Here is a 20,304-nt window from a genome sequence, read left to right as displayed (position 1 = left end):
TTTTGTTGGGGAGGGGTACATAAAATGTATGGCTATTTTGAAACCTTCATGCTATTTTGTATGTAACGTAACGTACGGTAGTCTGTTACGGATTTTTCTGTCACACCCCTATCGCACCGGATCTAGCTTTATGGCCTCTACAGATGACTCCAATATTTGCATGCGACTTGCATTACATTGCAGTATTTATTTGATCGACTGATTGATTCTTTGCTCTTATGTTTAGCTGGCAGTTATCTAAAGCTGCATGGCCTGTAGAAGCCTTAAAGACGATAACGCCCGACCCAATAATACGCGAACCAATAATCTAATAGGTGTACTTCGGCACACTCATTTGTTAGTATAAACTTGGTAGAAACAAAATGTTTTTTCTCTAATCTAAGTTGGTATGTTATGTCGCGACAAGCATTACTTTGGCTGCGCATTATTAGCTCCCGTCAGCCCGTCACATGACAGTTGTCATTGTCACTTTCACAATGGCAATTCTGACATTTCTGACATTGACATGTCACGCTATGAGATGAGTGTCAAGTTAGTATTTAGTAGTTAGAAAAATCGTAAAATTTGTTTATTCGCGTGGGTTTTTTGGTAAATAGAGCTAAAATACTATGCCGTAAAAGATTGTAAGCAATCCATCACGAAATTGTCAGAAACATGGTGGAAGAAACGAATGCAAACTCCAACAAACCTAAGGTAACAAGTGACAATGGTTTATTTTTATTTTTTAACCTCAATATTATTTATTAAGTAACTATTTCGTATGTTTTAGACGCGGGCTACTCGTCCGAAAGCTGTGTATCTATGGACCGAAGCGGATGTGCAGAAATGGTTGAGCCGACACTGCAGTGACTATTACAATATGTACTGGCAACGGTTTCATGAGGTACACGATTTTTTTTAATAAGCTAAAAAAGAAATCTTTTTGATCATTTCAAGTACTTCTTATTTACTACTATTGATATATTGCCATATATGCACTCAGATAACACAGTTTTTAATAAATTATTATTGTATACTGTTCGTAAATCAGAAGTAATCTTGTGATAAGGTGTTGTAACATCACATTATGTGTCATAATTACTTCTTCTGTGATGAATCAGCATGAGCTCACAATATAATAATAAATAATAAATAAAATAAATTTTATTGGCATTAAAGGCAAGTACATTTAGGTGTTGTCCCTGACTTCTGAGCTAGGTAAAAACCTGTGTTACAGAAGTCAGTGTTCTCTCCCATATCTCTACAAGTGGGGTATGTCGTTTTTGAGTTGTTGGAATTTTGATTGTGTTTCAATTAACCTAATTTGAAATTTAAATGACATAATCGGTCGGGAGACAACGGCCCGCCACTCGGAAGGGTTATAATAGAAACTATTATGACTTAGTTAACTACATTAGTTAAATACGTAATGCATTGCCCACATTATTTAAATTTCTTTTATATTCTTACTCACTGTGAAAGCAAAGAACTGAACTATAGACCATACTAAAATCCCTTAAAAAAACGTCAACAGGAAATTCATTGCACAATTTTTTTCTTTCATGAACCTTGTTTAAAATAATTCTACAAACATAGTTGCACTCTCATTCTTAAAGGACTAGCTAGATTGCTCTGAAACTTTGTACTCACAAAAGGATAATACCTATGCCTGTAATTAGTTTATATAGCTTCAGATACCGTGGTTAAAAAATTACAGTGATTTTTCATACAAAACTTGTTTTTGCTCCATTTGTTTTATAAGCTGAAGCTATATAAACTAATTACAGGCATAGCTATACCTCATGTCATTATATGTATGTACCTATGTGCAAAGTTTTATTGCATTCAAACACACAGTTTGAAAATGGAAATTATATGGGAAGGTGAAATTAGTCCGAGTTTGCTGGGGACTCATAAAACAACCTCAAAATTTAAAATTTTGTTTTGTTTTCCAGCATGACATAACCGGCAGAGCATTAATTCGAATCAACGACACCACGCTTCTCCGCATGGGCATCACTAACAAGGAGCATCGAGATGCTATCTGGCGGGAAATCCTCAAACTCCGGCTCAAAACTGACATAGTGGACATCATTGACTTGGCTCGCCACTCCTACTTTGACTATGATATGTGACAAAGAAGATTGTGGGTCGACTTGGCCTACAGTATAGCATTCTTTATACTACTTATACCACATGCTATGGACAAATATTTCTACCATAATGAAAATACTAGGTATGATAATGTATTTTTCATGTTATTTCTACACTATTGTATGGCCAAATATTTTAACCTGAATGCAAAAATAAGTGATCTGTTTGACAGTAAAGTTTTACGATTATGTATCTGTTTTATAATCCCTCGGGCGGCAAAGCACTTTTTTAAATTTTCGCGACATGCAGGGCGCAGCCTCGAGATGGCCAGTTTTCAAAGTTAAAAATGACTGTTGCTGCATGCGCTGTTGTTGAAGAGCGTCCATTTCAAGGCTTCTTGCCGCACGAGGGGTTGTTATCTATTAATATATATTAATATATGTGGGAAAAGTTTACAACTATGTTGGTTATACATATAAGGGCTCTTTAAAATGTACATACTGAAGTACTTTTTGCCAGAAGTCACTTTGACTTGTGTAAAGTTTAGCCAATAAGATTCTAAAGCTGCCTTTCCACTAAGACAAAGCTGAGCAGAGATGACAGAAGTTCTGTGGGAATCAACCAGCATTGGTTGTCTCATTAGGATTGGTATTCCAGCTGAGTTAGAGCGGAGGTTTATTATTATATGTCTTTCCCATCAAGAAACAATGGTGTTCTGGACCTTTGGGAGGCATGCGTGGAGCAAGGGGTATTATTATTATTGTTATATAATTATAGGCGAGCCGCTATTTAGCGGATGAGCCTATGTCACACAGTGTCCAGTATTATACAGTTCAAAGTTTGTAAAAGTCGTATCACATCACTAAGACACAATCTGTTTATGACCGAGGGAGCAGTCACAACACTATCCGGTAAACAGTTCCAAGCCGCCACGGCACGGTTGGACAAATGGTATGCATCTTTAGTGGTAGTGGGAGTGCGAACAATTCGTAGGCTGTGACCTCGGGTCTCGCGGCTGATAGTTCTCTTGTTGATTATATCGTGAATGTCGGGGAGGTTGTAACAGTGGGTAACAATCTTAAAACACTCAATAAGGTCTCTTCTCGTTCTCCTAGCTTTGAGTGCAAGAGCTGCCTGGTTTAGTAGAGCAAGAGCTTGGTGTATTGGGATGGGGCGGGAGGAGGTTACCCAAACTTCCCAGGACCGGAGTCAGTGGAAGAATATGACTCAAGCCCTACACCCCAGCAGCAAGTAACAGGATGAAAAGAAGAAGATTCCAGCGGAGCAGAAAAGACAACCAATGCTATTGGTTGATGCCTGCATGACTCCTTTCACGTCCGCTCATCTTTACCTCTGTGGAAAAGCAGCTTAAATGTAATAAAAGTGACTGAAAGAGTTGTACACTTTTGTATCATGGGTCACTTTTGCACTTACATATATGTTAGAATGTGACAGGTGATAATAAAACGCGACCATGATACTCCACCAGACTTGAACAAAAACATACCTATCTGTAAAATTAATGAGTAAAACAGCAACCATTAAATATTCAAGTTACATGCATAATTCAAGAATAATCATTTGAATTCTTCCCTAAGTTGTATAGATGACAGCACCGTCTCTCGCTGTATAGTAATCCCGTAAGGGTTTCGTACAAGAAGTGCAATCACTGCTCGCTCTGAAGGCTGGTCAGAGACGCCAAGTCTTTCAAAAAGAATTTGAAATAAAGGTATATTGTCAAAGAAAACTTTGTAGCCACGTAAATTTACTGGCAACTTTCGACACATGATTAAAACTTAGAACGCCATTCGACTGTGATACTTATTATTTTACTGATATGTGTGAAATTTGTTAAATATCAAAAAGTGGCGCCATCTAATAGATCAAAGGCCAAAGGTATGTCGGCATCGTTTCGAGCGATGGCGCCATAACCTTTACGTTGTGCCCGGTAAGATGGCGCCACTTTTTGATATTTAACAAATTTAACACATATCAGAGAAAGAATAAGGATCAAAGTCAAAGGGCGTTAATCAAACTAAAAGGTTTAATCATGTGTCGAAAGATGGCAGTAAATTTACTGTGGCTAAAAAGTTTTCTTTGACAATCTACCTCTATTTCAAATTCTCTTTGCTAGAAGCAAGCAGTTGCAGCTTACGAAAATCTCATTTCAGGAAATACCACACCCGTCCTCTATAGTAATGAATGTACTTTTTCTGAAAGTCTTGTAGGTAAGAAAAATATTCCTACATATTTATGTTTTTTCAACGCATTTCAGATATCCTGTATTTACTGGTTTAGCTAGAATTTCTGTAAGAATTTCCTAACAAATCAAAAAAAAATAGATAGGTAAGTAATAAATAACTCATTCCTTTAGCTGTGAGATAGTAAGCACTATACAATAGGTATTTTAAATAAAATGTATATAATGAAGTTTATATGAAACATGAACTCTATGTCAATGCATAAAAAGAAATCAATAGCATCTTTGATGCAAATAAATGTATGACCATGCTGTTTTTTTTTTTCATTCAAGTTATTCGATGAACACCTAATATTTAATACTGACGTCCACACTTTATTAATGGATCGGCGCCAAGCATGTGACACCTCTGGGCTTGTATCTTTCATAAAAATAAAATAAAAAAACATTGTAAATATTCTAATCGGTTTATAAAATGTACAATTTTTTCTCAGGGTCAGATAGAAAATCTGAAGACCAAGAGGGTAGTTAAACGAAGGGGCATAGATAGCTCCATTCGCTTCGAGTTAGCCGTCGGCTACCATTACTGAATACGTCACAGGTACAATCACTAGTACTGTCGACAAAAAATATTGTCGTACTACGTACGTACTACCTAGCAAACGAGCATACGGCTCGCCTGATGGTAAGCAGTCTCCGTAGCCTATGTACGCCTGCAAGAGGAGTTACATGCGCATTGCCGACCCTAAGAGCTCCTCTACACGATGGCCCAGCGTAGGCCAGTCTAAGGGACGCAGCTATGCGGTGAAATGAGATAGCATTATCACTTACTCCCTCTAACGCATAAATGCGTCCCTTGGACTGGCCTGCGCTGGGCCATCGTGTAGAGGAGTCATAAAACTCCGCACCATCGTTGAGTTCTGGCAACCGTACTCACCGGCAGGAACACAAGCTGTGGTAGCCGAGTGGATATGGCGTCAGAGGGGGTGGGGCGGGGAAGCGGGCGAGGAGGTAATGGCCAACTTGAAGCGAACAGGCAGTATATATGATAAGCAAATGTACCTAAAACAGTGAAAACCTTACAACGAACACGAGAAAGACGTATTTTCTCGTGTTGTAAGGTTTTCCCCTCGGCTCATGGGAGCCTGAAATTCGCTTGGAAACTAATCCCAGGAATTGGCGTAATAGGCACTAGTTTTTATGATCGGTTACGGTGGAGCACGCTTAGGCGCTTACCTATGAGATATTTACCCTAGCCTTGAAGAGATCCAGATTGTACTCATGCGGAAACACAGACTCGGGCAGGGCATTCCACTCCTTGGCAGTTCGCATAAGGAATGTTGAAGCGAAACGCTTCGTGCGTATTTGTGGAATACCTACCATGAAGCGATGCCGGAGTGCCGTCTGGTAGTCCGATGGTGAAAAGGGGACGGAGGAATAAGGTTGTGCAGTTCCTCGGCACACTCTCCGAAATGTATCCTGTAAAAGATCGTTAGGCTGGCAACCTTGCGACGATTCTCCAGACTTTAAAGTCGAGCATTCGTCAGATCGTCGTCATTAATGATTCTCTTGGCCCTCCTCTCGACTGACTCGAGCGCTTCAAGCTGGTATTTTGCTGAACCATCCCACAGATGTGAACAGTATTCCACACACGATCGGACTAGGTGTAAAATACTGCCTCACCTTGTTGCCCAGGTTTTTTGCTTGCTGCTAATTGTGCTTCCGACTCGATGTGCGGGCTGAACTTGAGTTTCGAAGTCAGCGAGATTCTGAGAAGCTCAAGATGGTCGGTTATCGGAAGGGTACATCTCGGAACGTAGGAGTCGGATGGAATGGACACCAATTTTATAATTTGTATAATAATATTATATTTTCTTAAATGTTAAAATGCATAGAGAAAATTGGGGACTACCGTTTGCATTGAGAAATTTTCGAGTTCTTGCATTCAAACAAGAAAACGTGAAATATTTAATTACAACACATCACGAGTAGGTACCTATTCCACTCTGTGTATGTTCATGTAACAGATTAATCTACATTGTAATAGTTAATGTGTCGAGTTGGGCGGCTAGATCAGCGATAACGCGTGTATGAAACGCGTAACATACTGCCTACATTCCCTTCCCTACACAAATACATCGTATGCATTGATCTCATTGTCGTGCCAGATCGGGCTTGGCGCAAGTCAATTACTTTTTCATTACATTACCTGAATATTAAATTGAACACAATAGTGTCTCCACTTTGTACCATTTGGCGTCGTATCTCTAGAGATACCTAGGTCCATGGGGTCCAGCGCGTACAAGATTTATGCAGAAATCGCGAAGCGTCTGGTTGACGTAACTGGTAACCGAAGGCCTGGCGGCTTCCTCGCACAACATATCAGTATTGCGGTACAATGCCTCAAGAGCCTATTTATGACGTTATCTATGAAAAGGGACCTTATTGTCGATGGCGCTTCCGCCGTTATAAACGATGTTCCGATACAAATACAACGCTGCGCGACGCAGTGCGGCGTAAGCGCCATCGACAATAAGGTCCCTTTTCATAGATAATGCTACATTTTAGATTTAAGCTATAGTTATAGTAATCCTCTATATGCATCCATTATGCATATTGCAGCGATGTATATTGTTATTGTAAATATACAATGTTATGTCTCCATATGTCATGTTCGATGCGCGCAGCGACTTATTATTATATTTATTATACTTAGACCCATTGGTGAGTTATAAATTGCGAAATTAGCGCAACCCGACCGCTCCTCGTTCACTCCGCAATGAGCTCCTCGTCTTTCGTTAGTTGATATCACCGAAGCCTACCAGAGCATCAACTTTTATTGTTCACAGAACTGACATTACGTTGTATTGTATGTGATATTTTGGTGTCCAAGAGGGAGGCAGTTGCCAATAAGGCACAGTCCTGATCTGCTCAAACATCGGTTTCGCTGTAAATCTATTCACGTACAATATATTATTATGGTGAAGCGATCGACATCAAAATCAAAGTGATTTGTTAAGATTTAGTTAGTGGATACCGTTTTCTCCCGAAATGGCAATTTCATCAAAAATTTACGTACGTTCGGTTAGAATTTCAAAGCTTTCTCCCTTCTTGAGTTATTAAATCTTAAAAGGCCGGCAACACACTTGCTACCCCTCTGGTGTTGCAGGTGTCCATGGGCGGCGGTAATCGCTTACTATCAGGTGATCCGTCTGCTTGTTTGCCTCCTGTATCATAAAAAAAAACCTCAATATTAGACTCGCTATCGCCTGTCCCTTCCGCTCATCCATTTGGTTCGGGCCGTTACTTACGCCGACCAGACGACCCGAAATAGCCCATTTTAATGACTCTCCTTTGTTTATTATTTTTCGTATACATCGCGAAGACAGCGGGCTTAATGGCGACAGCCAGGATTAAACGATAATAAATGGAGTCTGGTGAGCTGTTATGTTGGTAGATTTTGATGCTGTACTTTCTTCTAGTACATCGGTGGTACAGTTGCCATCAGTTATATCGGAGCGGCCGAGGTGCTCAAAATTATCTGGACACGCACTATCGCCTTGACAATAGAGGCGTGTTCAGATATTTGTGAGTACCTTGGCCGCTCCGATATATCTGATGGCGAGTGAACAGTCACGGACTTTAATTTTTCGGACATTTATGGTTCAAGCTAATTTGGTTGTTAATACTGACGGTATGAATTTCCAATGTAAAGTTAACCCTACAATTAAAGTCCGTACCTAATCGTAGCCGGTACCCTAAGATTAGGTACCGAGAGATACCCTAAAAAATCCGGGCAGCAACGTAGATTTCCAAGGAGCCTGATTCAGTCTACTTTTTGAATTTACACTCCCAGTGACCCCCCGAGGGACCTACGAAAAAAAAATCCAAGAACTGATTATTCACGGGTAGGGTCGGTTTTTTGGATATAATGACTGTATTATCTATGCTGTTTTTATTACACGCTGGCCGAATTTCTACTTTTAATAAGTGTTTGGTTCCTGTCGACGGTGTTGACGCTTGACGTCGGTTGAACAACGCAAAAAGATGACTAAAAACTCGGTTGGGCTATCAATGCTATCATAACATCATACATATCATAGACAAGAGCTTAAAATCATGATCCGCAGATGGTTTCCGCTGCAAATAGTTTAATTTTTCAATACATAGCACAAGTAGATACAAGGTGTCTTAGATTACCATCTAAATAGAAGGTTGACAGCTTGACATTGCCAGTGATCTCCAGCGTGTCAACGCGCGCCCACGCCCTTCCACACCTCGTCAAGGTATGCTCGTCCACAATGTTTTGTTGTTGTCCTATCCGACGCAATATCCGACTATTGTTCATCTCATCCATGATGAAAAGCTCGTCGTCGTGAATGACAATATATAATCTTAGTAAATGTAACCATTTAAACAGAACAGTAGGTTGACATTGTCAGCCACTTAGCCAGCGATCTCCAGCACGCCCTTCCACACACCTTTTAATGTCTGGTTATACGAAATGGCGAAAGAAATAGCTTTAATTTTCATCACTAATCTGAGTAAATTCACATGTTTGGATGATTGCTACCAAGCTAATTCGAATGTGCACCGAACATCAAACCGATATTAAAATAATCAGTTACCGAATATTTGTCATATTTATGCATTTTTCTCGAGAATGATATTTTCAGCTCAATACAGCAGAACCGTGATTTAGTACGACCGCTAGCTGGAGCGGGTGATGCACGGAGCGGGAGAGCAAAAAGTATGAGCAACGGCGGATTTTACCTACAATGGCACCCGCGTGCGTGCGCCCTTAATGTTTTCCAAACGCTTCTGATTATAATTAAGACTGTATCTCCGGAAATTTATCTCCTCCTCACTAATGCGTTCCACTTTCAAAGCGTCAACCGTTCCAAGAAGCTTTTAAACGCAACGGATTAATTGAGTTTTGTTTTATGGCGCGCACTAATTAGATACTTAACTAAAATCTAAATTATACTTCACGCCTGCGGCTGGCAGCGGTGGACGCGTAGGAGGTTACGGCTGCATTACAGTGAAATAAAGATAAAAAAAAGTTTATTATTCAAGTACCTAAGCATATTACAATGCGCTTATGAACGTCAAATAAAGCTACACCGGCTCTAACTCAACACCTCTGACCCGAGAAGATTTAAATCCCCCCTCAATTGGAAGTAGGTCTCCCAATATGGGCCGGCAAGAAACTCGGCGGGACACATCGTTTCAAAATACATCTTATAATGAACATGCATTGAATAAATAAAACTTTTTAACAAAAAATAAAACCGACTTCAAATATTACCAAAAGCGCCATACATGTACCTATAACATTTGAAGAGTTCCCTCGATTTCTCCAAGATCTCCATCATCAGACCCCGACTTGGTGCCAACGGGACCATCTCGGGGTTATACCCGTTCGATAAAAAAAAAATTGAAAATCGGTTCACGATTCTCGAAGATATCGATTAACATACATACAAAAAAAAGCGGCCAAGTGCGAGTCGGACTCGCCCATGAAGGGTTCCTTTATGACGTATTAAAAAAAACTACTTAAACTACTAGATCTCGTTCAACATTTTACCACTTTGGACTTTTGGACACACATTTTACCACTTTGGTAGTGTCTCTCGCGCAAACTATTCACTTTAGAAAAAAATTATATTAGGAACCTAAATATCATTTTTGAAGACCTATCCATAGATACCCCACACGTATGGGTTTGACAAAAAATTTTTTTTTTAATTTTATGACGTATTAAAAAAAACTACTCACTAGATCTCGTTCAAAACAATTTTCGTTAGAAGTTTGCATCGTAATGTATATCATATATTTTTTTTAGATTTTTCATTCTGTTATTTTAGAAGTTACAGGGGGGGGGACACACTTTTTTTTACTTTGGGAGGTTCTCTCGCGCAAACTATTCAGTTTAGAAAAAAATGATATTAGAAACCTTAATATCATTTTTGAAGACCTATCCATAGATACCCCACATGTATGGGTATGTTGAAAAAAAAAAAATTTTTTTAATTTCATGACGTATTTAAAAAAAACTACTTACTAGATCTCGTTCAAAACAATTTTCGTTAGACGTTTGCATCGTAATGTATATCATATATTTTTTTTAGATTTTTCATTCTGTTATTTTAGAAGTTACAGGGGGGGGGACACACTTTTTTTTACTTTGGGAGGTTCTCTCGCGCAAACTATTCAGTTTAGAAAAAAATGATATTAGAAACCTTAATATCATTTTTGAAGACCTATCCATAGATACCCCACATGTATGGGTATGTTGAAAAAAAAAATTTTTTTTAAATTTCATGACGTATTTAAAAAAAACTACTTACTAGATCTCGTTCAAACCAATTTTCGGTGGAAGTTTACATGGCAATGTATATCATATATTTTTTTTAGATTTTTCATTCTGTTATTTTAGAAGTTACGGGGGGGGGGACACACATTTTACCACTTTGGAAGTGTCTCTCGCGCAAACTATTCATTTTAGAAAAAAATGATGTTAGAAACCTCAATATCATTTTTGAAGACCTATCCATAGATACCCCACACGTATGGGTTTGATGAAAAAAGATTTTTTGAGTTTCAGTTCTAAGTATGGGGAACCCCCAAAATTTATTGTTTTTTTTCTATTTTTGTGTGAAAATCTTAATGCGGTTCATAGAATACATCCAGTTACTAAGTTTGAACAGTACAGCTCTTATAGTTTCGGAAAAAAGTGGCTGTGACAGAATCGGACAGACAGACGGACATGACGAATCTATAAGGGTTCCGTTTTTTGCCATTTGGCTACGGAACCCTAAAAACAGTCGAATTGAGAACCTCCTCCTTTTTTGAAGTCGGTTAATAATAAATAATAGTTTTAGAGGAGTCACTGAAGGTCGTCTTAGAAATCAAGATATTTACTATTACTATTAGCTGTTGCCTGCGACTTCGAACGCGGTGATGTTAACATATTGATTAGTGTTTAGTACGAGTTCATACATTTGCTGCTGAATGCAGGTATAAGTATTTAAGTAGTTGGAATTTTCTGAAGTGATTTTTGGGCTTAAACCCCTAATCTGTTACACTCTTCTTCTTTCCATCCTGTTACCCTCTGCTGGGGTGTAGGGTTGGCACCATATTCTTCCACTGAATCCAGTCCTAGGCAGCTTGGGTAACCTCCTCCCACCCCATCCCCAATGCACCCAACTCTTGCTCCACGGAACGGCGCCAAGTAAATTTAGGGCGACCATGTTTCCGTTTTCCGGGCATCTTCCAGGTCTGGGCCTCTTTGGATAGGTGGGTGTCAGGCTTCCTGAGTACTCGAAATATATTATTTATTTAAACTTTAATGCACAAACCCGTTTTAAAAGCAATTTTACCATACTATTTATATGGTTCAAATTCATGTCAGCGAATTCGGAAATAACACGTTATCTCCAAAAAAAATGAATTTGAAAATGAAATAAAATACATGAATTTGAATAATATAAATAGGATGGTAAAATTGCTTTTTAAACGGAAAGCGGGCTTTGTTTCCCTTCAATTAGTAGCAGTGAGCTGCTGTTGTTTCTTTTACGCAGGTAACCACTTGAAAGTAGTAACATAAATAATTTCAACCCCATTTTAGCTCCCGTAAGGAGTGAAGTTTCAAAAACGCTGGAAACTCTTTTCTCGTGGTATTGAACTTGTAGCTATAGGCCACCAGCGACACAGAATAAATAATAGTACTGCCGTAAAGAAAGGAAACTTAGCAAGGGCAGCGATTCAGGGCGGAATCATGTTGTCCCTTTCTAATGTATGGCACTATCTCTTTCGGCTATTTAGTTCTCAAAATTCAAGAGATTATGTTATATGTGGTTGTGCACGCAAAGGAACGTTAAGTTCTGCCAACCCTAATAATTGCTCGTAGCAATGCTGAGCCGAACGGAGCCGAGAACGTCCGAACGCTGAAGTTTCCCCCTACTGCCAGAGCAGCACAGTTGCATTATTATCGCTTGTCACGTTCTAACAAGTAAGTGCGAAAGTGACAGGCGATAAAAATGTAAACCATGCTGCCACCGCCGAACTGGGATATTAGGGTAATTCTAGTCATCTATCACCTTGGTAATGCAGCGTCCCAGTCATAACTCGGTCCAAAAACAAACCAAATCATTGGCATCATTACGAAATACGTCTCATACAACGGACCTCGCGCCATTAAATACATTTGGCATGCAGCTCTTGCCAAAATATTCCGAGAAATGGCGCGGTTGTCTATGGTTATCAAGGAACATGACCACGGCCCTGAATAGATTCCGGCCGGACTGAGAAATTACTTCATCCGCAAAAAAAGTGTACCTACCGAAAGAGAAAAAGAGTAAAATAGTAAGATCCCCGCAATTTGCGAATTTCGGTTTTCGCAGTAGCCTTGCTGTAGTACCTACAGTTTTGCTGTAGTACCACTACTGCCACAACTATTGAAGAGCAGAAATTTGACTTTGAACGAAGTCAAGCTTATGTTCTGTCTCTTTTTTCAGGTGACTTAAGAGGTAGAAAGCCAGAGAATTAGAAAGGAACAAAAGCTTAGGCCCGTGTGAAACTTACGACGGAGGTATGGAACGTGGAGGTAAGGAATGGAATCTCCATGTACCAAAAAGTGTCATCAAAAAACCTTAAATAGGTGGCGCTACAATACCTAGAATACTTAAAAAAAAATATTAACATACTTCACTCCGTCAATATTAACGCCTAGGTTCTTAGCTACTCTAGCGCTACTCTGGAAAGATTTGGAACTATTATTTATAGCTGACAGCTGGACACTTTTGCAACAGTTCTACCATTAGAGATTTCACTCTTTTTAATTCCACACTCCATAGACGGAGGATTACGCGATAGCGTTAGTTTTGATGTTTTTCGTCAATATCTATACTTGAAAATATACTTCTGTTTAAAATTTTGCTTTCCCTCGGCTATATCATTAGCTATTTTCTACTAAAATTGAAAAGACAAGTTTTCGGGTTTTTTTTCTATCGAGACAACTATAACATTTTAAGGTTTTGCTTAGTCTGCGCCGCAAATTTAATCTAGTATCTGAATGATTTTTTCGTTGCGTTTGCCCTTGGTTAAAACGTTTTAAATTTCCCGTTAAATTTGCGTTAATCCCCTCTTATTGAATATTTTCGTCAAAATCAGCCGGCAGAAAGATTTCCACTAAGAAGATAGGTAAATAACCTCCAATTTCTTCTACATTAACCCCCTTATTCATAAACGTCTACGATGTCGCTAATAATCGTTCGTCCCTTTCCATCATACCAATACCTATCGGTTTTGTGCCAATACGTCGGAAAGGGACAAACGATTATTAGCGGCATCGTAACTTTAGTAGACGTTTAAGAAGAGGGTAAATGTCCAATAAGCTTCTTGTATTATATTACGAAAACGCGGCGAGTCGGTCTGAAATCTGAATGCTTAATTTTATTGTGTCAGCGCGCGCGGCATAGTTAGGCGCGCTGGGAGGGAAACGGTCGCGCCGCGCGGCCATTTTTGTGATTTCGGCGGGAAATCTGACGTTCCGTTTTGTGAAAAGTGAATTGTGTTTTTTTAATTAATGGATGTTTCTGGTCGGATGCTGTGGTTAGTATTAGACTTATTAAAGTTTTTTTTATCTTAATTAGCTCTAAAGATCATTGTTATAGTAAAAAATCATAGAATTTTAAAAACATGTCCCTAGAATCATCATGTTTTAGTACCTATGTATGGACTTTATTTGTGTGACGGATTGGAAACTCGATTTTAATTTTGATCATAAACATGAAAAGACGTTTACCGTTGTTTTATGTCTATAAAATATAATTTTAAATTAACAAACAACTTCCAGATATTCCAAGTGTTTGTTTATATTAAAAAATATCTCAATTATTAAATCACTCGTCGATTTTAGGTTAATACTATTTACTGGAAAAACAAAGTACAATAATAATAGTAATTATTATTAGTAACATACCGATTAAGAACAGAAAAAGTGTAACACGTGAAAATCAGAGTGCCACTTTACCGCCCTAGTGCGAAAAGGTTGTGTATTAATTTATCGTCACTGGTTGCGAATTTCCTACTTTACGCATTTGTATCATAATGTACTATTTGAACAGGTTTCTAACATAATAAATAAATAACAACAATAAAATTAAAATTACATGCAAGTTACCAGAACCAAACTATCTGCTTTTCTAATTTCAGCCTTAAACGCATTTTACTAAATATAGCTTAATAGCACACTCAAAGTTAATGAATGGGATCAGAGCATCAATACAAGTGGATAATGGCACCCGTATATGGATCAATTTTTATTTTGCTGTCGATTTTTTTTTTTTTTTTTTGGATAAATTTTGGCTGGTTTGAAGACTTCCTTATTCAGGACGGATACAAAATCAAAACTTGCAGCGAATAGGGTTATAGTAGATTGTTAACCAAGAGATAAAATAAAAGGCACTCATTTCTGTAAAGGTAGTTTGGCGCTCGAATGCAATGAGAGCGCCAATAGTCTGAGACTGAAATGGTGCCTTACACCCGAATTAAACACTACTTTCCATTTCGAATACGAAGAAAGTAAAATACGTGTGCATTTCATAAAAATACGGCTAAGTATAAAGTTCAGTATAGTATTTCGTGGGGGATTTTTAAAGAAAAATTCAGGTAAAATATATATATATGGAATGGGGAAGGTAATTATCAGAATGGAAATTGTACAACAAATCCATTGAAAAACAAAATTTTAATTGCTTATTTTCTAATAAGAGAAGAAAACGTACTTAGAAAGTACAGTGCTCAAACGCTAAACGAAAATAAAAAAAATGTAATCGGAATGACCAATTGTCTTCTTGGCTAGGTTGTCATATAAACTATGAATGGTAATTGGTAAAATAACCTCAACTTCCCTTGTAAAACTTGTACAAAATAGTTCAGTCCAATTGAGACGAAAACCGATAATCTCAATTACAGCCAAGTGTTTACAATAAATTATTTTTAGAGCAGATCCCTATAAAACCGATTTATTGGAACGCAAATAACATTCGAAATAGAATAACGCAATCCCTATTGATCCGATTCCAAAGATAATTCGTTTAAGCGCGGTTGTTTTATGCGATAAACGCAGCGTCAAACGCGATTTACGAGTAAATTTATTCAATAGCGTAACGTGACATACGCGTTTGCGTTAAATCTCATTTTATATGGGATTTAGAAACAGCGCGCCAAGCGGGATGTTTTGGAAACTCAAAATCCCATACAAAATGACTTAACGCAAACGCGTAAGTCACGTCTCAGTATCGAATGAATGTACACTAGGGGTACTGATAAACTAATGACCGTTTGTTTTACGCGGTAAACGCAGCGGTACCTAAGTGCATTGTCATTTTCCCTACATTCCGTGATCGCACTGCATATCGTATCAAACACCGCGCGCGCGCTCGAACAATTCATGAGCGCGATTCTGATTAAACAATTGGTTTTGGTTTTAATACGAACTTAAAGATCACTCACACTGATTGGTGTATGTGATCTAAGAAATGTTATAAGAAATACCCTCATTTGTTATTTATTTGTGATAAGAAAATGATAGATAATATTCACATTGACACATTGCAAATTTGCATGGTAATGTATATCATATATTTTTTTACAAATATAATTATTTATTTCAATACAAAAACTATTAACTACTAACATTCTTAATTACTCTAAAAAAACATTATAATGGACTATAAACTAAATAGAAGTAAAAGTAAACAAAAAGAAAGATACAAATACAAAAACTAATCAAACAACCCGTCCCCAGCCCTCCCAGACGCAAAGGTGCCCATCACGCTTGCTGCGTTGCCACGCTGAATCGCGATAGACAGCCTCTGCATCAGAAATGACCCGGAACGAGGGTCATGATCCCTCTCCCTCAACCGCCGCCCCAATTCACCCAAGAAAATGTTGACCTCGGCACACCAACACCCGGACGTCTCTACCGCTAACAAGACAAACATATACCTCGACAGCAGCGCCGAGTACTTATCGCGCATTCGGAGTGCCGCAAATTCAGCCGCCGCTCCTGCCATAGGTTCATTGCAAATAGGTTTTCTAATTAAATTGCGTACGGACAGTAAAAAATATGTCCTTTGTTTTGTTATTTAATCGTATATTATATAAAATGAAAGCTTATTTTATATATAATCTGACTGTAATAGATTACCTTATTAAAAAGTTGGTTCACTCCATGGTTTAATTACAAACTTTAAAAAAAAGTTACTATGCGTTGAATTAATTATACTAAGTTGATAAATTATATTAAGTTTATAATATGCGGAAAAATATCCCACAGTCACAACTGTGCTTTAATCTCCATTTCCATGTCACATCTTCTCAGATATAATTTGGACGAATGATCGATACTCTCCGCTCCACCGAAGCACTCACCTGCCAACGATTATTATGACATTTATGACATGCAAGAAACAAATGACGGGAATATATCAATGGACTGTTCTCCCGAAAATCATAGAGTTTTTGTGGTGGGTAGGCAAATAAACAACACAGCTGTATTGAGTGCTCTGTATTTTAAATTAATTACAAATATATTTGACAGTCTAGAGTAAAAATTTAACTTACATGCAATAATTAACACCTCACTGCCACCCACAGTTATCTCTCAATTCTCTTTTACACTTTCTGCACAAAACATCTAGTAAGGTCCAAAGGTCACATTTCTTGTGCACACTTGTTAAACTGCAAACTCAAGATGGATCACATTCAGAAGCTTCAGAAAAAGATGGATGAGCTGCAACAGATGTTTACTTCGAAGATGGCATCCTTCGAAAGCTCAGTCACCTCCCAAGGTACTAATGTCCCATCAGTTCCCGCTGACTATCAGTCTTTCAAGGCTTTTATTTTGAAAACTGTTGAAAGTTTGAAACAACAAATGGGCATTGTGTTGGCATCTCTGGAGGAGCTGGAATCACGGTCCCGCTCGAACATCCTGCTTCTTCATGGTGTCAAGGAGACAGAAAATGAGGATGTATCCCAGATAGGAGCAACTGCATTCAAAGAAACTCTACAGGTACAGGGTGTCAGCATGGAGTCGTTTGTAGCCTGTCATCGTCTCGGTAGACCTCGTAAATCGAAGCCAAGACCTATTTTGGTAAAGTTTTCCTGTCAGCGGACCCGGGATGCAGTATGGGCTGCTAAGAGAAAATTTAAAGGTTCCGGTAAGACAGTTTCCGAATTTCTAACAGCATCCCGGCATGCAGTTTTTCTGGAGGCAAGACGGGTCTTCGGAATTCAAGATAGCTGGACAAACGACGGCAGAGTGGTGGTGCAGTGCCGCGATGGTTCCAGGCATAGGATTACTTCGCTCGAGGAGCTAAAGTCACTGCATGCTTCGGCTGATGCTGTCGAGGACACTGCCGAGCGGCCTCTTGCTTCTTCTGAGAGTGGCACCAGCGCAGCACCCGCTGCGGCCGCCAAGCCATCGATGCAGGCGCAGGAGAAGCCAGTTGAGGTCAAGCGGGCACGTAACCCTAGGAAGAACCAGGCTGTTTAAGGCTCTCGATAGCGATAATTGTTTGTATTGTAATCCTTAGTTGTTTTTTTTTTCTAGTGTTAGTATAGCTTTATTTTTTGATTTTTTACTTTATTCTTGAATACCTCCATCGTAGTAATTTTAATTAGTTTCTTTCCGAATTCCGAACATCATTATAACATCTGTCACTTTATCTGTCAGAATTGATATTGCGTTTCGTTTCTGCTCGACGGAGGTGTATTTTTCTATGTAAAATACAATTGTATTAATCTCCTACCATCCTTTGTTTTGTGATTTTATGTAACTGCTGGCGAGCAAATGAGGTTGTATTTTGATCTCATATTTTAGATTAGCAATTTTTTACGCTTTGCATACACATTACGTGCATATTTTTATTTTATATATTTTAGTATTTATTTGTATATTTATATCAATTTTATACTGTATTCGAACTTTTTATGTCGGACGTGCTTAACGTAAGCCTTGAGAGCGAGTTCTTCTCCTTATCGTCTTCTAGTCAATATGACTCCTTGAGTGATGTATCGGATGTGCTTGATTTGGGCGATAGATTGCAATTTACATTTTCCACCTCCAAAAAATGTTTTAATGTTGTACATATCAATGCACAAAGTATACCTGCTCATTACCCGGAACTTCTTGCCTCCTTCTCTTCCTGCAATGTTGACGCTATACTTATATCGGAAAGCTGGCTCAAACCATCTTTACCTTCTGTCCTATACCCTTTGCCCGGATATCGTTTGATACGGAATGACAGGACGGGCACTAGGGATGGTGAGGCTGGGACAGTTCGTGGTGGTGGTGTAGCTGTATACTTGAAAAGTGACTTGAGCTGTCAAGTGGTTGCGCAGTCCCCTACGGCCTACTCGAACTCGGCTGAGTACCTTTTCCTGGAGGTTGCTTTACATCATTCCAAAGTTCTCCTTGGCGTCTTTTATAGCCCCTCATCTCAAATTAATTATTTTGGTACCCTAGAGAAAACTCTAGAAGACCTCAGCCCGCAGTTCGATCATCGTATAATAATGGGTGACTTTAACACCTGTCTCAGGAAAAACGATTCCCGTGCCCTTAAACTGCAATCAATAGCTACTTCCCTAAACCTTCACATCTTGCCCCTCGCCCCTACCCATTTTCCTCATAACGGCCCTCCTTCCCTCTTAGATCTTATTTTGACGTCTTCTGCTGATTTAGTCGATTCTTATGGACAGTTTAATGCTGCTGGTTTCTCGTGTCACGATTTAATATACGCGTCCTTTAAAATTCGTCCTCCCAAACAAAGGCATAAGATCGTAATGCGTCGGGACCTTCGTAATATTGGTTTGCAGGCGCTCCATGATGACATAGGCAATGCCGATTGGTCTAGAATCAATTGTCTGGCGGACATCGACTTAAAGTTGGGGGCCTTTAGTGACACATTGCTTGCAATTTTTGATAAACACGCTCCGCTGAAGCCGATGCGGGTGAGGCATTTTCCAGCACCATGGCTTACACCAGATATCAAGTCACTCATGGCCAGGAGGAACAGAGCCCGGCTCAAGTATAGGGCAGCTCCTTCAGAGGAAAACCATCTCAGCTACATCAGGTTGCGAAACCGCTGCAACAAATCTTGCAGGGACGCTAGGCGCCGTTATATTCATAAATCCATTGATGAATGCCCCCCTTTCAAATTATGGAAGTTCTTGAGATCACTTGGAGTGGGCAAAGTTCCTCAGTGTTCCTCAGGCACTCTTGACCTGGACTCAATCAATCGGCATTTTAGCACATCTCCGGTGACATTAGATCCTTCCGTCAAGCATGCAACATTATCTTCTCTTGCCAATAACCTTCGCTCTAACTGTGACTCTACTTTTACTCTTGACAATATTTCTCCACAAGAGGTTGTTACAATCTTAAAAAATATTAAAACGAAGGCTGTCGGTGAGGATCACCTTAGCCTGGATATGCTTATGCTCGTGGCGGATATAATTGCCCCTATCTTATCCGAAATTATAAATTTCTCCTTTTCCTCTGGTACATTCCCTGCTATGTGGAAACTTGCTCATGTTATCCCTCTTCCTAAAACATCTAATCCCACATCCTTTTCTCAATATCGACCCATCTCCATTCTCCCAGTTTTGTCTAAAATCATCGAACATTTTGTTAATCGTCGCCTCCTTTCACATCTCCACAAGCATAATTTGTTGAATCGGTTTCAGTCAGGTTTCCGCCCCGGGCATAGCACTGTCACGGCTTTGGTGAAGGTCACTGATGACATTCGTTTTAATATTGAGAATAAAAAGCTCACGGTCCTGGTACTTTTAGACTTCAGTAGTGCCTTTAATGCGGTGGATTTTGATATTCTCCTTCATATCCTTCGTACGTTAAATGTTTCTCCTGCAGCTTTGTCTTGGTTCCGTAACTATCTCTTTGGGAGGCGCCAGCGTGTCAAGGTTGACGACAAGGTCTCGGAGTGGTGTGACCTTTCTGCTGG

General features: G+C 39.1%; 2 protein-coding genes across 2 annotated transcripts in view; both read left to right on the top strand.

Annotated features, from left to right (window-relative positions):
- The first annotated feature begins 497 nt into the window (after positions 1–497).
- LOC133526511 (protein aveugle) lies at positions 498–4,585 on the top strand. Its single transcript, XM_061863183.1, has 3 exons — positions 498–693; positions 770–883; positions 1,935–4,585. The coding sequence occupies exons 1-3, from the start codon at positions 655–657 to the stop codon at positions 2,112–2,114; spliced, it is 333 nt and encodes a 110-aa protein (XP_061719167.1). The 5' UTR covers positions 498–654; the 3' UTR covers positions 2,115–4,585.
- A 9,096-nt stretch (positions 4,586–13,681) lies between these two features.
- LOC133526718 (SET domain-containing protein SmydA-8) overlaps positions 13,682–20,304 on the top strand; it is a 46,448-nt gene continuing 39,825 nt past the window's right edge. The window contains exon 1 of the mRNA XM_061863438.1: positions 13,682–13,888. The gene's annotated coding sequence lies outside the window, so the exon portion shown is untranslated. The remainder of the gene's footprint in view (positions 13,889–20,304) is intronic.

The sequence above is a fragment of the Cydia pomonella genome, chromosome 16, assembly GCF_033807575.1.
Source record: "Cydia pomonella isolate Wapato2018A chromosome 16, ilCydPomo1, whole genome shotgun sequence".
Taxonomy (NCBI): Eukaryota; Metazoa; Arthropoda; class Insecta; order Lepidoptera; family Tortricidae; genus Cydia; species Cydia pomonella.
The sequence above is the reverse complement of the archived record's forward strand: the minus strand, read 5'-3'. Positions and strand labels throughout refer to the sequence as shown.